Genomic DNA, 14,565 nt, shown 5'->3' on the forward strand with positions numbered 1-14,565 from the left:
CTGCTCCAGCTTGTATCCCCGCTCAGCCGCCTGCCAGGGCCGCCATTGCCATCCCGGCTCACCAGCAGCCACCTTCCCCCTGTGGGGCCCGTGGCCGTTGTCTGGCTGTTTCCAAGTGACCGTCCCCTTCCCCCTCCAGTGCTCAGCCTTTCCCCAGCCTGTGCCCCTCCCCGCAACACCCAGATTTGGGGCCCTGGTTGCTGAACACCCGCACCCACCGCCAGCCTGTGCCTGGGTGTGTTCGGGCCAGGGTCTGGCTCCCGAGCGGGGTGACTGAGCAGGGATCGGGGTGCAGTAGCCTGGCAGGATGGGGATGTGCTCTGCCTTGACTGCCGGGGCTGAGCCCCCACAGCTTGGGGGAGAGCGGGCATGGAGGGAGAGAGCTGGGTGACCCCAAACCCAGCCCCGGAGTGGGATGAGGAGAACGGAGTGGGATGAGGAGAACGTGGGCTGTCCCACCTCCTTGCAGGGTGCCAGGCGCCAGCCTGCAGCCCCTGGGGCTGGGACAAGGCGGGGGGGGGGGGCGGTGCAGGCAGGAGGGCTGGGGCAGCTGCAGGCAGGGGCAGCTCCAGCAGTCGCCTCAGCTCTCACTGGGGCCGGCTGCTGCGTGTCCTGCAGCACCAGCAGTGTCCTCCCTGGCCGCCCTCGGGGCAGGCATGCGGAGGACCCTGCATCCCTCTGACCATGCCCACTGCCAGAATAAATAGAAAGTGTTTGCCGGCTTGGCAGCCCCTCCACAAAAGCCGTATTGAACCATTATTCCCCACGTCGGCTGTGAGCACTAAAAGTGGCGCCTCGCGTTCTGCCATCTAATGACCCTTCGCAGTCTCCTACAGATGTTTTCTATGACTTACAGCTCCTTTTCCAACAGCCCTGTCCGCAAAAACAAGAGGGGCCACTTTAATTCCAATTAAATACCTCCAGCTAAGCAAACAGTGTGCAGCAGGGCTTGGGTATGGCGCAGCCGCCAGGCCCGGCCCACGGAGTCGCTGAGTCTAGACTCCAGATGTGATTTCACCAGCCTCCAGTGTTCCGTGGAAAAGGACGCTGGCTCTGCCGCAGGGTGCAGCACCCTGCCCCGTGTCGGGGCCCACTCAGCGCCGCGGTGTGACAGTGCGTGCCCCCCGCTGCGGCTCTGGCACTGCGTCCTGAGCCACTACAACCTCCCTGCCTTTGTGTGGTGGGAGCCTGCTGTCACCATGGCATTGCACCTGTCCTGTGCAGCCTCCGGAGCCCCCAGGTGTGCAGGAGCAAGCGGGGGTTTGGGCATGGTACCCCTAGTGCCAGCATCACCCTGCGGGGCTCAGGGCAGCTCGTGCCAGCTCTGTACGTGTGGTGGGAGCACGGCAGCAAGCCAGGGGCTTGCCCAGGGCCCAGGGCTGTGGGGAGCGGAAGGCCTGGGGAGGGGACAGAAGGGTCACCCCTCACCCTGCCTGGCCGATAAGCTGTGGCCGGCCGGGAGGAAGGAAACAGGCCGAGCCCTGCGAGGAGCCGGCGCCTCAGTGGCCCCGGGTTCGCTCGCCCGCTGCACCTGGGCTCCGTGGCACCTCCGCTCCCGGCACCGCTGCGGCCACATGGCTCCACTCTGTCTGGGCTGCTGCTGGGCCACCTTCCCTTCGCCACGGGGTCCCTCCGGCCTGGGGGGGCTGCGGAAACATCAATGTGCCGGCTCCGGCAGGAAACCTCCATCCGCAGAGCTGCGCCCAGCCGGGACAGGGACAGAGCCTGCCCTGCTGCTGGCAGCCCTGGAGTTTGGGGTAATCCCCCCACCCATGGCCCCTCGGGGCAGTGATGTAGATGCCCACTGGCGGGGGGAGCCGCTGGGCACCCTCCATGCCAAGCTCCTGCTCGGTGGGGTGGGATGGGCTGAGCTGCGTGTGCACCCATGGGTGCAAACGCCAGGCAGTGGGATGGTGGTTTCATGCGTGGGGAGTGCTGGTGCCTGGGGTGGGGGACACACACCGGGGCTGCTTGTCCCCAGAGCCCTGCAGAGCCTCCTCGGCGGTGGAGCCATCCCACTGGAGTGCAGCTGGTGGGATGGGTGCTGGGCGCTGCCATCCCTGGTGCAGCACGTTCTGTCCCACCGTGCGGGGCTGGGGATGCCCAGCTGTGGTGGGGTGCTGGCAGCGAGAGCCGGGGGCCTGACGGGTGGTGGGTGCCGGTGGTGGGTGCCGGCAGTGGCGCCCGGCCGGCAGCTGCAAGCAGAGAGAGGAAGCAGCCGAGAGCAGCCCCAGCCCCAGCCGGCCGGTGAGGAGGGGCAGGAAGCTGGAATAAATCCCAGGAAGAGCTGCCTGGCTCCAGCTGGTCTGGGCTGCAGCGGATGGAGCTGGGAACGGGAAGGGAGAAGGCGGGAGAGGAACGCGCAGAGGCTTTCTCGGGCCTCAGCCCTGCTCCAGCTGTGCCGGCAGCCCCAGCTCACATCTGCAGCCCCGGCTCAACACCATCCTGCGGGCACAGGGGGCTGGAGGCTCTGCACAGCCCCAGGGCTGATCCACAGTGTGGGGTGAGGGGACCTGGATGGAGCCCAACCCCAGCCCGGGTTTGGGGGTGCGGTTCACTGGGCAGGGGGCTAGCCTGACCCATGTTGTCCACTCTGCCTTCCCTCCGGCTCGCAGCCCTGCAGACCCCCACATGCCAGAGCGCTGGGCTGGGTGCTGCCCAGGCTGGGGTGCTGGCTGGCCCCTGTCCCCACTGTCACCGCGCACAGGCAGCCCCTGCGGCCCCTCGCCGGCCTGGCGCGGCCATGCCCTGTGTGGTCCCGGCGGGGCGGGGGGCGGCCGGGGGCTTTGATGTGCTCGGCTGCCAGGCAACCTCTGCTCTGTGCAAAGCAGCCGCCCCCCCAGCCGGGCTGAGCCCAGCCAGCGCCATATGGCCGAGGCCACTGTTCCCACTCCACGCGCCCCGTTCCCAGAATTGACATGGAAATGAAGCTATCTGTCCTGCCGGACAACGAGCGTGCCGGGACCCCCATGCCCAGCTGCAGCCAGGGCAGCGTCCTGGTGCCACACTGGCAGCCCCAACCACAGCACCCCATCCCTGTCCCCGGCACCCCATCCCTGTCCTCAGTAACCCATCCCTGTCCCTGGCACCCCAACACACAGAGTGCCGGGGCAAGAGCATCTCACAGCCACAAGCCAGGGCCACCAGCAGCCAGGGCAGCTGTGCCACGTGTGCTGTGACACCCGCCACGGCAGCAAAGCCCGTCGTGGTCCCCACGCCACCCGGGGTGGCCGGTGCTGGGGGCTGCGGGCAGGGCGCCTGCTGGGGCGCGGGGGCCACGGCGCATTGTTGGCGGCGCAGCTGGCGGCAGCGGCCGGCACTGAAAGGCATTCCTGCGCACAATGTCCTCGGCCTCCCCGCCACGGCCCGGCCGCCACCGCCAGATGGGGGCTAATTAGCAGCTTTGAGAGCCGCGGTGGGAACTGGGCAGCACCAGGCCCTCAGCCGAGCCCTGAATGGAGGGGGCGACCCCAGTGCTGTGCCCACCCTGGGAACCGCCGCTGCACCAGGATGAGGGACACAGGGAGGAGGGACGGAGGGAGTGACAGAGAGATGCAGCTCCCCCCAGGTGGGCTGGCAGGGTTAAAGTCCATCCATGCTGTCCAGGCTTGCTGCCCCCACCCCGAGGAGGAGGAAGAGGAGGGGTGGTCTCAGCTCCCTGCATGCCTGGGGAGGCTGTAGCTTCTCTGAGCATGGCCAGGCACAGGGGGTCTGGCCCCCAGCCCACCCCCACACAGGGTAGGGCAGTGTCATCCTCTGGACCCACACTGGGGCTCTCCGCACCCACCCCAGGGCCAGCCTGCATGACATGCTCTCTGGTTAGGAAGGGCACAAGGTGTCCAGGCTGTCCCCATGCCCATGCCTCCATGAGGGTGCTATCACAGCACTGCCACTGCAGCTGTGCAGCCCACCCTGGCAGCCCGGTCCGCCGGTGGGTGGGGGGCAGCTGAGCACAGCTCGGGATGGGATGCACTGGGACTGAGCTGTCAGGGTGCCCTGGCCCTGCACTGGCTTTGTTTGCAGCCGGGTCCAGTGCAGCTTCCTGCTGCTGCCAACAATGCAGCGGCGCAGCCGGGCCCACAGCACAGCCTCACGGGGTACATGGAGGACGGCAGGGGCTGCTCCAGCACCTGGGCACATGCATTGGTGGGCAGGGTGGGGTGTGTGTGCCTGAGAATGCATAGGTACATATGCATGTATGTATCTGTGTGTGCGTTCATCCATGCATGCCCCTGTGTGTGCATGCATCTTTGTGTGTGAATGTGTGTACATGTATCTGTGTGTGTATGTATGTGCATGCATCTCTGTGCATGTGTGTGTGTGCATCTGTGTGTGTGCATGTACTTATGAACATGGTTCTACATGTGTGTGCATCCACAGGTTTGTGTATGGGTGTGAATCTTCCTGTGCATGTATGTGTACACCCATACCCATACATCCCTCTGTGTGTGCATGTGTGTGCACATGCTTCCACGTGTGTACACACATCAGGAGTGGGGTGCACGGACTCAGGCTTCAACCTTCCCTGCACGCCCCCTGCCCGTGTTGGGCTGGGCCAGGGGGACCCCGTCTGAGCTGCCCTGTACAGCTACGGGACCCCCTCCCATTCAGCCCCCGCGGCAGGACCATGCTGGCAGCCGACTGCCCCGCCGCGTCCTCCCGGGGGCTGCACCCACCCCCTCCCGGTGCACCCAGGCCCGACGACCCCCCTGCCCAGCAGCTCCGCAGAGGCTCCAGCCCCGGGACTGGAGTGCGAGCGGGGCCGCCCTGCGGCGGGGGAGGGACACGGACCGGGGCAGGGGGTGCGGGGTACGGACTGGCCCTGGCGGCGATGACCGTACCGCCGCGTCCCGGTGGCCGTCCTGGTGTCCCCACGGGGGTGCCGGTAGCCCCGTGTCCCCGTGGGTGTCTCAGTGCCCCCGTGGGGATGCCGAACCTCCCCGTGTCCCTGTGGAGTGCCGGTGTCCCCGTGGGGAAGCCGATGCCCTCCGTGGGGGTGCCAGTGCCCCTGGGCCGGGCCGCAGGTGCCCCCCCGCCCCGCCCCCGTCGCCATGGGCACCGCCCGCCAGGCGCCGCGCTGACAGCGCGCGGGGTTTATGAATGGGTGACGTCACGGCCCTGGCGTCTAACGGTCTGAGCCGCCCGGGAAGCGGGGGGGCGGCGGGGGGCAGGGGAGCTCAGGAGGGATGGGCGGCCGGAGGGGCACCGGGAGGCCTGGGGGGGGGGAGTGGGGGAGGAAAAGGGGCAAGCGGGGCTGTGGGGAGCCCCGGGGGCGGAGGGGAAGCGGGGGCTGCGGGGCGCCCGCCGCCGGGAGCCCGCGGGGCAGTTACCTACGTTAACGGCGGGGAAGGCGTCAGGGCGGGCGGTGCCCGCCAGCGCTGCACGCCCCGGTAGCCCCCGCAGCCCCTGTGCCCCCGGCGCCCCAGCCCCCCGGCACCCTCTCCCCGCCACTGCCCCTTTAAGGCGCTGCCCTTCAGGGGCGCATGAATGGGGTGGGCGGGGACGCCCCCGCCCCCGTGCAGCCGCGATTGGCCACAATGCTCCCATGGCCCCGCCCCCCCGCCGGCTGCGCTCTATAATTGGCGCGGCGGGGCGCGCTTTCGGCTGTCCGCCCCCAGGGTCCCGCCGCCGCCGTCCCTCGCGCCCCGCCGCCCCTCGCCATGAAGGTTGTCGCCGCCGCCCCCTCGCCGCTGCCTGCGGGCGCCGGTGGCGCGCTGAAGGCGGTGCGGCCCGGGGAGGCCGCCCGCTGCGGGCCGGGCCTGGGGGTGTCCCCGGGGGCGGCGGAGCAGGCGGCCGCCGCGCTGTTGTACGACATGAAGGGCTGTTACTCGCGCCTGCGGGCGCTGGTGCCGACGTTGCCGCGGCACCGGCGGGTCTCCAAGGTGGAGCTGCTGCAGCACGTTATCGACTACATCTGGGATCTGCAGCTGGCGCTGCAGCGAGGGCCCCCCCGCCCCGCCGCCGGCGGGGACCCCCCCGAGGTGAGTGCGGAACCGCCGGCACCGGACCGGCTCCGCTCTCCCGCCGGGCTGCACCGGCCCGGGCGGCTTCTCGGACCTCCCGGCTCTCACCGCACCGGCTCTTTCCCGGGGGCGGCCCTTCCCCTTCCCCTGCCCCTTTCCCTCTCGGGACCCCCTGACCGGCCGTTTCGCCCCCTTTTCCCGCAGGCTCCGTGCATGCCAGCCGCCGACCGGATCCTGTGCCGCTGAGATGCGCCACGGACACCCCGGGACCCCGGCCCCAGCGCCGCGGCTCGCCGGGACCCCTGGCGGGGCTGCTCGGGGGGTCACCCCGCAGCCTGGGCAGGGGGTGCTGCCCGGCGGCCGCGGGACGTATCCTTCTCAGATTGCTGAGAGCATTCCCCGTATTGTATATTACAATGATGCTGGAGAATATTGTTCTACAATAGCTGGAGTTTTGTTATTAAACAAGCCCTGATGACCAGGCATGCCTCTGCTTTCTGCACCCCCTCCCCCCACCCCGGGGCTTCAGGGGGTCTGTGGCTCGGGGATGTGCCCCCAGGGAGCATGAAGCTGGGGGGGAGCCTGTCCAGACCAGTATGGACTGGGGTGGGTGGCAGTACTATGGGATGGGGGTCTCCCGTGGGCTGGTCCTGGTTCTCACCAGTGTGCTGCTGGGGGCTGTGGGTGGCCTGTCCCTCTCCCAGGCAGGGCTGTGTCCTCACAGCGTGTCTGGGGCCAGACAGATGGGGGAAGGTGGTTTGCATCCCAGTTTCTGCCGTGGGAAGGTGCAGCAGCACTGGGATGCATCTCCCCTGGGCAGGCACCTTGGTGGGACAATGACACAGCGGGGGCAGTGCTGGGTGCCAGGTGAGGGGTCGTTGTCTGCCTGGGCAGTAGTGAGGTTGCAGACTGGGCCTGCCCTTGCCCTTTTTCCCAGCAGGGCCGCCCACAGCATTCCCGTGTCCCTGTTGTGTCACAGCTGAGGCCGGGGCGCAGGTGGCTGCAGTGTGCGAGGCTGGCAGGGGACAGTCCCATAGCAGGGCCCTGAGGGAGCGTGGGTGCGAGCCCTGGGCTGCTGCTGCCCCTGTGGTTCCAGCTTGCCTTGGTGCAACTTTTTGGGAGAAGGAAATTGCATCAGGGGTTGTGCAACCCCACGGGCTGGGGTGCCCTGGGCTGCCCAGTGACTCACTAGTGCCTCAGGGACATGTTGCCTCCTGCAGCAGATGTGGATGGACCTTCCTATGGGCCTGGCAGGGTAAAATAGGGGTGTCTGAGGGGGCTTCTGCTACCCCAGCCATCACCTGGGCAGCAGGTCAGCTTGGGGCTGCTCTAGTGAGACCCTCCCTGTCCTCCAGGGCCCTGCAGCTGTGGGGGGTGTCTGGGGCTGGAAGGGGTTGACTGGCCATGGCTGCAGGTGTGTGCATGTGTGTGCCTCTGCATGAGCATTTGCGTGTGTTTGCATGTTCACAGGCTCCCCCAGTGTGTGTGTCTGTGCCTACTCGTGGCTCCCCAGCCCGGCAGATCTGCTGGCAGGAGGGTGAGCAGGGGCAGGTGACTCGGGGAACCAGGATGCTGCCTGGCCTGGCCAACTTTGTCCTGGCTATGACACAGCAGTGCGGGGACGTGGATGACCTGTCCATCAGCCCTGGTGTCCCGTCCATCGTTGGATGGGTGCCCTCCACCAGCTCCCTGATGTCCCCTCCACGGGATTCCCACTATCATCCCCACTAGTGTCCACTCCATCGCTCCCCAGGTGTCCCCGGGTCCCCTCCATCGCCCCGGTGCTGCGGCAGCCCCCGCCTCCCTCCCGGTCCCGGCGCGCGGTGCTGCCGGGGCAGTGGGTCCCTCTCCCGGTGCCCGCCCGCACTGCACGGCCCGGGCCGCCCTCGAGGAGCCCGGAGGAACCCGGGGCTGGGAGAACCGGGGCCTGGGGGCTCTGCTCGGGCCGGGGGCGGTGTGGGGCGTGCTGGGGCTCTTCCCCGCGGCGCAGCAGTCGCATCCATGCCGTGCCCCGCGGTGCCATCCTTGCCTGTCACTTGCCAGCAGGTGTGGAAGCTCTGTCTGGAGCCGTGGGGAGGGGGGCTCCTTGCCCCGACCTCCTGCCCAAGCCCCATATGCCCTTTGCTGAGCCCTCGTGATGCAGCCCCAGCCATCATCGCCCTCCCTGGGGTACAGGGACATGGCATGGCACTGCCACAGGACTGCTGGGACCGTTGGGACAGCCAGCAAGCAGGTGATGGGGCTGCGTGGAGCCGGCCCATGCCCGGGAGCAGGGCTGGCGGGGCTGAGCTGCCTGGCCGCGGGCTGGGATGCTGGGTGCTGTCACACCGGGATGTGCTGAAGAGCCCCAGGGAAGGCCCAGCCCTGTGGGCACCTGTGCCCCAACCGGTTCCCTCATTGTTTTCATGGGACCTGATTCATCCCGGAAGGGATTAGGGACCAAGGAACTGGGTGACGTTATGTTCCAACCAGCCTGGCCACCGCGGGATGGACATCAGCGTCAGAGCCGGACCCTGCAGCTTGCTGCCACGTACAGCCCTGGGGACATGGCAGAGCTGGGAGCTGTGGTGGGACCTGCGGTTCCCATGGCACAGGGCGCTACACCCGCGTGCCACGGTGAGTCTTGGTGCAGGGTGGGGGCACCTGGCGATAGAGGGGCCATGGGGGACGCAGGGCTCGGAGCCAGGCTCAGCACTGGCCTTTAGGATGCTGCCAGGGGCTGTGGCCATCACTGTGGTGATGGTGGGTGGCACTGGGGGTCCCAGGCAAGTGGGCAGCTGCTCCTGAGGGGTCTGTAAGGTGCATTACACAGAGCTGTGGTCCCTCTGGTGAGGTCGGCCGTGGGTGCTACACTCCTCCATGGTGCTGGGATGGGGCCCTGGCCCCCACAGGGGGATCCCTGGGTCCCTAGGCTGGATCCAGGTGGGTGGCCGGACCCCTGGCAGCCATAGCCCATGGGACCCTCTGGCCGGAGGGGCTCACTGCTCCTGCCAGCAGCTGGTTTGGGAGCATGGGCAGATATTCCCCTGCGGCTGGGGCTTTTCACAAGGGACTGTAGTTCTGCTCTCGCTCTTACTGTCCTGACCTTCCCATCATGCGATGGCCCTGGGGGCTGCCACCATGTGTCGGCCACCCTGACCCCCAGTGAGGTTTGAGTGCCCCAATGCAGGGTCCCCAGAGCTCTTCCTGAAGTGGGAACAGCCACCGCTCCCCAGTGCAAGCAGGTCAAGCCCTGTCCCCCCAGGGCAGCCCCCCTGCCCTGGAACTGACTCGCTGCGTCCCCCCACTCCTTCATTGTCACCAGGCCCAGCCAGGTCTCTGTGGGTCCCCACATGCTGGCCACATGTCCCCATGGGGAGCCCTGGCTGGTGCCCCCAGCTCCTGCGCACCCCAGGGTGGGGGCTCAGCAGTGGCGCGGTGGGGGACCCTGCCTTCCTCCGCTCCCACGACACGGGCGCGAGTGGGGAACAACGGAGAAACCGGCTTCCCCTTTGAGTCATGTGTTGGGCAAGGCCGGGCTTTTGGTGGCCAGAGTGCCGCGGTGTCCCCTGCCCGTGCGCAGGAGTCTGATGTCACCCTCAGGTCCCTGTCCCTGATATAAGTCCTGGCCAGGCTGGTGCATGGGCATAGGGTCTCTGCGTCAGCCGGGCATCCCACAGCCATGTCCTCTGCTCCAGCCTTCAGGACCTGGCACCGTCCCCGAGGCACACCAGTTGTGGCATGGCTCTGCCTCCTGCTCCTGCTGTCCGCCTTCATGCCCGCCACCAGCACCAACCCTGGCATCAAGGCCCGGCTGACCCGGAGGGCGCTGGAGTTTGGTGGGTCTATGCCCCTGATCAGGCAAGGGGTTGGGGGGGACCAGTGGGACATCCCCAGGGATGATGCCCAGATCACTGAGTATGGGGGATGGAGGGGTTGTCCTGGGTCCAGCTGCTTGCTCCCCACAGCATCCCGGGTACCCCAGCCCCTTTCTTGATGTCATCCCCAAATCCCCTCTCTGCCCCAGGCTGGCAGTTTGGGCTGGAGATGCTCCAGTCATTGCTGCAGAAGGAGCACGAGCTGAATCTGAGGGGCAGCTATGACAGCCCGCTCCTAGGGACACTCACGTACACTGTGCCCCGGTAAGAGCCACTAGTGGCATCCGTGTTCTCATCCCCTTTCCCAACCATGTCCTGGGCACAGTGGCGAGCCCAGGCTGCCCATTTTGTGCAGGATCCACATCCATGAGCTGCAGATAAACGATTCCACCGTGGACTTTGTGGAGGATGTGGGGGTGAGGCTGAAGGTGCAGCATGCCCGCATCCAGCTCAGCGCTGACTGGGGAGCCCAGCTGGGCGCCATGTGAGTCCTCATCCTCATAGGGCACAGGGACGGGGACCTGGGTGGCTTCACTGTGCTCACCCACTCTGTCCTCAGCCAGGACAGGGGCTCCATCGAGCTCCGTATAGGTGACCTGGCCGCAGTGGTGGTGCTGGGTGTGAGCGCGGACAGCAGCGGCCGCCCCATGGTGTGGAACACCGGCTGTGATGCCCGCAGCACTGACCTGCACGTGGAATTCCACTGTGGACACAGGTGATGCTGAGACCCCTGCTCCCCTCCTGTCCCCACCACACGGGGACTCCCCAGTGCCCCCAGCTGGGGCGATGGGCTGGAGGAGGCTGGGATGCCGTGGGGTGATCTGAGGACTCTGCTCTGCCCTGCAGCTGGCTCTACAACCTGCTGGCACCGCTGCTCCAGAGACCCCTGCAGCAGGAGCTGAACAAGCGGGTGGGTGCTCATCCCCCGTGCCATGGGGTGTCGGTGTCCCCATGTGTCCCCCCCGGTGAGCTCAGTGAGTGGCTTGGGGACCCCCATCTGTGGGCTCACTGACTCCCTGCTCTGCTTCCAGCTCTGTGTCGAGCTTCACAGGGGCATCCGCAAGCTGGAGGCTGTCCTGAAGCACATGAGAGGTGGGTGAGGGGACCCTGGGGAGCGGGCGCAGGGCAGTAGGGTGCTGGGCACAGCGGTCTGGGGGTGTGTGGGGGGCTGGTGCCCAGCAGGGTCTGCAGGACCCCACTGTGGGGCCAAACTCCTTCAGTCCCCATGTTAGCAGAGCTGGGGCTGTGGGAGGGGCTGGTGGTCTGACTCCCCCCAACTGCCCCTGTGTCCCTGCAGTGTCCACCCAGCTGGACTCCTTTGCCGCCATTGACCACTCCCTGCTGGGGCAGCCGGCCATCACCACAGAGCATGGGGACGTCGCCCTCAAGGTAACGCCATCCCGGGTGTCCCTAGGCTGGCACTGGGAACTGGGCGTGGGGGAGCAGGGCTGAGCCTCACGCCCATCCATCCATGGGTCTGTCTGTGCAGGGGGAGTTCTTCAGGGTGGGCAAATACCAGCCGAGACCCTCCTCAGCACTGCCTGTAGCGCTGCCCATGGCCCTGCCTGCGGTGCCTGAGCCCATGCTGCTGCTGGCCGTCACCGAATTTGTCGCCAACTCGGCCGCCTTCGTGTACTTCACAGCCGGGGCCCTGCGTAGGAACATCTCTAGTGACATGGTAGGGATGGCTCTGCCTGCGGCCACAGGGCAGAGCTGCCCCCACCAGTGTCCCACCAGGGTGTCCCCATGCCCGCCCATGCCTTGTGGCCCCAGCACCCTGACCTTTCTGCTGCCCTCCAGCTCCCGCGACGGTTCCCGCTCCAGCTGAAGACCAAAAGCATGGGAGTCTTCTCCCCACAGGTGGGTGCAGGTGGGATGGGACACAGGGAGAAGGGGATGTGGAGTAGGACAGGATGCAGGTGGGATGGGATATAGGATGGGTTGCAGGAGGGACAGAACATGGGATGGGTTGCAGGAGAGCTGGGACACAGGTGGGATGGGACATGCAATGGCACAGAGGTGGAACAGGATGCAAGAAGGAGAGGAGATGGGATGCAGGATTGGTGGGACATGAGATGGGATGTGGGCAGGATGGGGCGCAGGAGGGATGAGCTGCAGGAGAGATGGGACACAGGGTGTGAGCAAGACGGGCAGGTTGAGATACAGGATGGGGTGCAGTCAGGATGGGACACAGGCAAGACAGGACACGGGCAGGTGGAGCACAGGCAGGGCAGGACTCATTGCCCACCCTGCCTGCACCCAGCCCAGCACAGAGCAGTGATGGGGCACACGGGCCCCAGGGTGGTGGTGGTGACCAGCCAGGAGCCTGGGTGGGTGCCCGCGGTGCTGGCAGTGCCAATGTGGCTCTGTGCCAACCCAGCCCTGGTGCCCTCCAGCTGCAGGAGCGCTACCCAGACCAGCCCATGGAGCTGCACCTCTCGGCCCGCCGGCAGCCCCTGCTCTCCTGCCGCCCCGACGCTCTGCACGGGGCCCTCTTCGGCTCTGCTGAGGCCTTTGTGGTGCTGCCCAACGCCACCCGTGTCCCTGTTTTTCTGCTGAACATCGTGAGTGCTGGTGCTGCTGTGGCACGGGGAGCCGGAGCCTGGCCCCAAACGGCTTAGCCAGGGCTGACCTACTGGCACTCCTGCCTGAGGCCATGCTGGGTGATACTGGGCAATGCTGGGCGATACTGGGCAATGATGTTGCAATGCTGAGTGATACTGGGTGATGCTGGGTGATTTTGGGCAGTACTGGGCAGTGCTGGGTGATGCTGTTGAAGTACTGGGTGATACAGGGCGATACTGGGCAATGCTGCTGGGCGATGCTGGGCAACACTGTGGGGCAATGCCAAGTGATACTGGGAAATGCTGGGGTGATGCTCTGTGATACTGGAGTTATGCAGGTTGATGCTGGAGTGATACTGGGGTGATGCTGGGTTGCAGGCAGCGCCCTGGTCTTTCCAGCATCTCTTGTTGCTGCAGGATGCCAATGTGACAGGGAAGCCGACCATCACCGGGAACAGGCTCGGGGGCACCGTGAGCCTGACGGGGTGAGTCCCCAGTCCTGTGCTGGGTCCGGCCTCCCCTGGGACATTTGTGGGGAGCTCCTGTCATTCTCCACCTTTGGCCATCTGCCTTCCCTTGTCCTGTACCGCCTGCTTGGACCCCATCCTGCCCCTGGCTCTTGTCTATGCCTGCGGCCCTGGCACTGGTACCCCAGCTGGGTCCTCAGCTGGACCCATGCTGCCAGGTTCCCATCCCTGCCCTGGGAGGGGACAGTCCCCTGTCCCCGTGCCTGGCTCTCACACTGCTCTCATCCTCCAGGCTCAGCGTAGCACAGGTGACATCGCACGTGGGCCCAGTGGAGGTGAGCAGCCATGGCAGGGACATGATGGGACAGCTGAGGGGAGCCTTGGACATCACCCTGGGATCAGGGGTTAGGGAGGGTCCCGGGGGCGCTGTGGCTCCCGTGCGAGGCCAGCACTGCTGGGTGCTTGCACAGGCAGCGGGGCGCAGCTCTGGCGGGGGAGCTGAGCCCTGCCTGCACCGTGTCCCCTCTGCCTGTCCCGTGCCGGGCTCAGGGGGCTGCCTGTCCCACAGGTGAAGAAGCTGGAGACCCTGCTGAAGTTTGGGCTGTGGCTTTTTGGGGTGCCCTGGGCAAACAGTGAGTGCTGTCCCCATGCTGTCCCTATACCCCCCTCTGGCTGCCCTGGGGCCGCCCCCCTCATGACTCTGCTTTCCCCGCAGAGCGTCTCCGAGCCGGCGTCCCCCTGCCTGCCCCCCCCGGCCTCAGCCTGCTCAGCCCCCGGCTCTCGCTGCAGGAGGTGAGTGCTGCTGCCGCCTCCTCACCCCAGTGCCCCCCCCCGTTCCCCATGTCCCCCCTCTCACCCCGACTCGCCGCAGGGCTTCGTGCTCCTCGCCACGGACCTACAGTATGAGCGGTGAGACCAGCTGCCCCGTGGGAACGCGCCAGCCTCCTGCAAGCCGTGTCCCTGTCACCGCTGCCATCCCACTGGCAGCCAGGGCAGAGCGGATGCCATCATGGCCCCGTGGCCAGCAGAGCCACCCGGCCGCGGGCCCCCCGCCCCCCGCTTGCTGGGGGTTCCTCGGCAAGGATTAAAGCTGGGAGCATGGCTCAGCCGGCTGTGGGGTTGTGGTGTCTCGGGGGGGCCCCGCAGCCAGGTCCCCCGTGTCCTCTGTGCTGGAACATTGCCATGTCCCCGCTGCGTGGGGCTCCAGCTATGCCTGGTGAGGGGTCCTGTCCCTTGGGGGTCCTGCAGCACCACCAGGTGCAGAGGGGTGGGGGGCTGGGGGCACAGGGTGGTGGGAGACTGGGGTCCTGGGGAGACCCATAGCCCTCACGCCCGTGCTGGCCATGCAGATGCCCTCTGCCCGCCCTCCCCCAGCAGCTGCCGCAGCTCTACGGCAGCTTCCCCCGATGCCCACGGGATGGTGCTCGTGTCCGTGGCCTCCCACGGCCCCGCTCCGTCCCGCCGCCCCCTGCCCCGGCCGCCCCCCGCGCACCCCGGGGGTCCTGGGGAAGGCTGAGCCGCAAGTAGGGGTGTGGGTGCGGGGGCGAGTCGGTGTCCCCCACGCTTGGGGCATCCTGAACAAACCCCGGTGTTTGTGGGGCTGGGCCCACCCACATGGGGTTCAAACTGTGCCGAAATGAGCCCCCCCACCCCCCGCAAAGCGAACGTGGTGCCGGGAGGGTTCCCCAGCTCCTCAGCTCAGCCCCGAGAATGT

At 67.2% G+C, this 14,565-nt stretch overlaps 2 protein-coding genes across 3 annotated transcripts; both read left to right on the plus strand.

The window, feature by feature from the left end:
• The first annotated feature begins 5,590 nt into the window (after positions 1-5,590).
• ID1 (inhibitor of DNA binding 1) lies at positions 5,591-6,446 on the plus strand. The gene is made up of 2 exons (XM_055723067.1): positions 5,591-5,981; positions 6,168-6,446. Exons 1-2 carry the CDS (start codon positions 5,661-5,663, stop codon positions 6,207-6,209), a joined length of 363 nt encoding a protein of 120 aa, XP_055579042.1. The 5' UTR covers positions 5,591-5,660; the 3' UTR covers positions 6,210-6,446.
• A 1,954-nt stretch (positions 6,447-8,400) lies between these two features.
• Positions 8,401-14,048, plus strand: LOC102051213 (bactericidal permeability-increasing protein-like). 2 transcript variants are annotated; one of them, XM_055723068.1, is made up of 15 exons: positions 9,443-9,781; positions 9,970-10,084; positions 10,176-10,304; positions 10,380-10,535; positions 10,667-10,730; positions 10,852-10,912; positions 11,118-11,209; positions 11,310-11,498; positions 11,621-11,680; positions 12,217-12,384; positions 12,802-12,869; positions 13,144-13,186; positions 13,420-13,483; positions 13,567-13,643; positions 13,723-14,048. In XM_055723068.1, the coding sequence occupies exons 1-15, from the start codon at positions 9,625-9,627 to the stop codon at positions 13,762-13,764; spliced, it is 1,485 nt and encodes a 494-aa protein (XP_055579043.1). In that variant the 5' UTR covers positions 9,443-9,624; the 3' UTR covers positions 13,765-14,048. The 2 variants fall into 2 exon arrangements, with proteins under 2 accessions (XP_055579044.1, XP_055579043.1); XM_055723069.1 differs by lacking the exons at positions 13,144-13,186; positions 13,420-13,483; positions 13,567-13,643; positions 13,723-14,048 and adding an exon at positions 8,401-8,579 and having other exon boundaries at positions 9,641-9,781; positions 12,802-12,985.
• The last annotated feature ends 517 nt before the right edge of the window (positions 14,049-14,565 follow it).

This window comes from Falco cherrug, chromosome 10 (assembly GCF_023634085.1).
Source record: "Falco cherrug isolate bFalChe1 chromosome 10, bFalChe1.pri, whole genome shotgun sequence".
Taxonomy (NCBI): Eukaryota; Metazoa; Chordata; class Aves; order Falconiformes; family Falconidae; genus Falco; species Falco cherrug.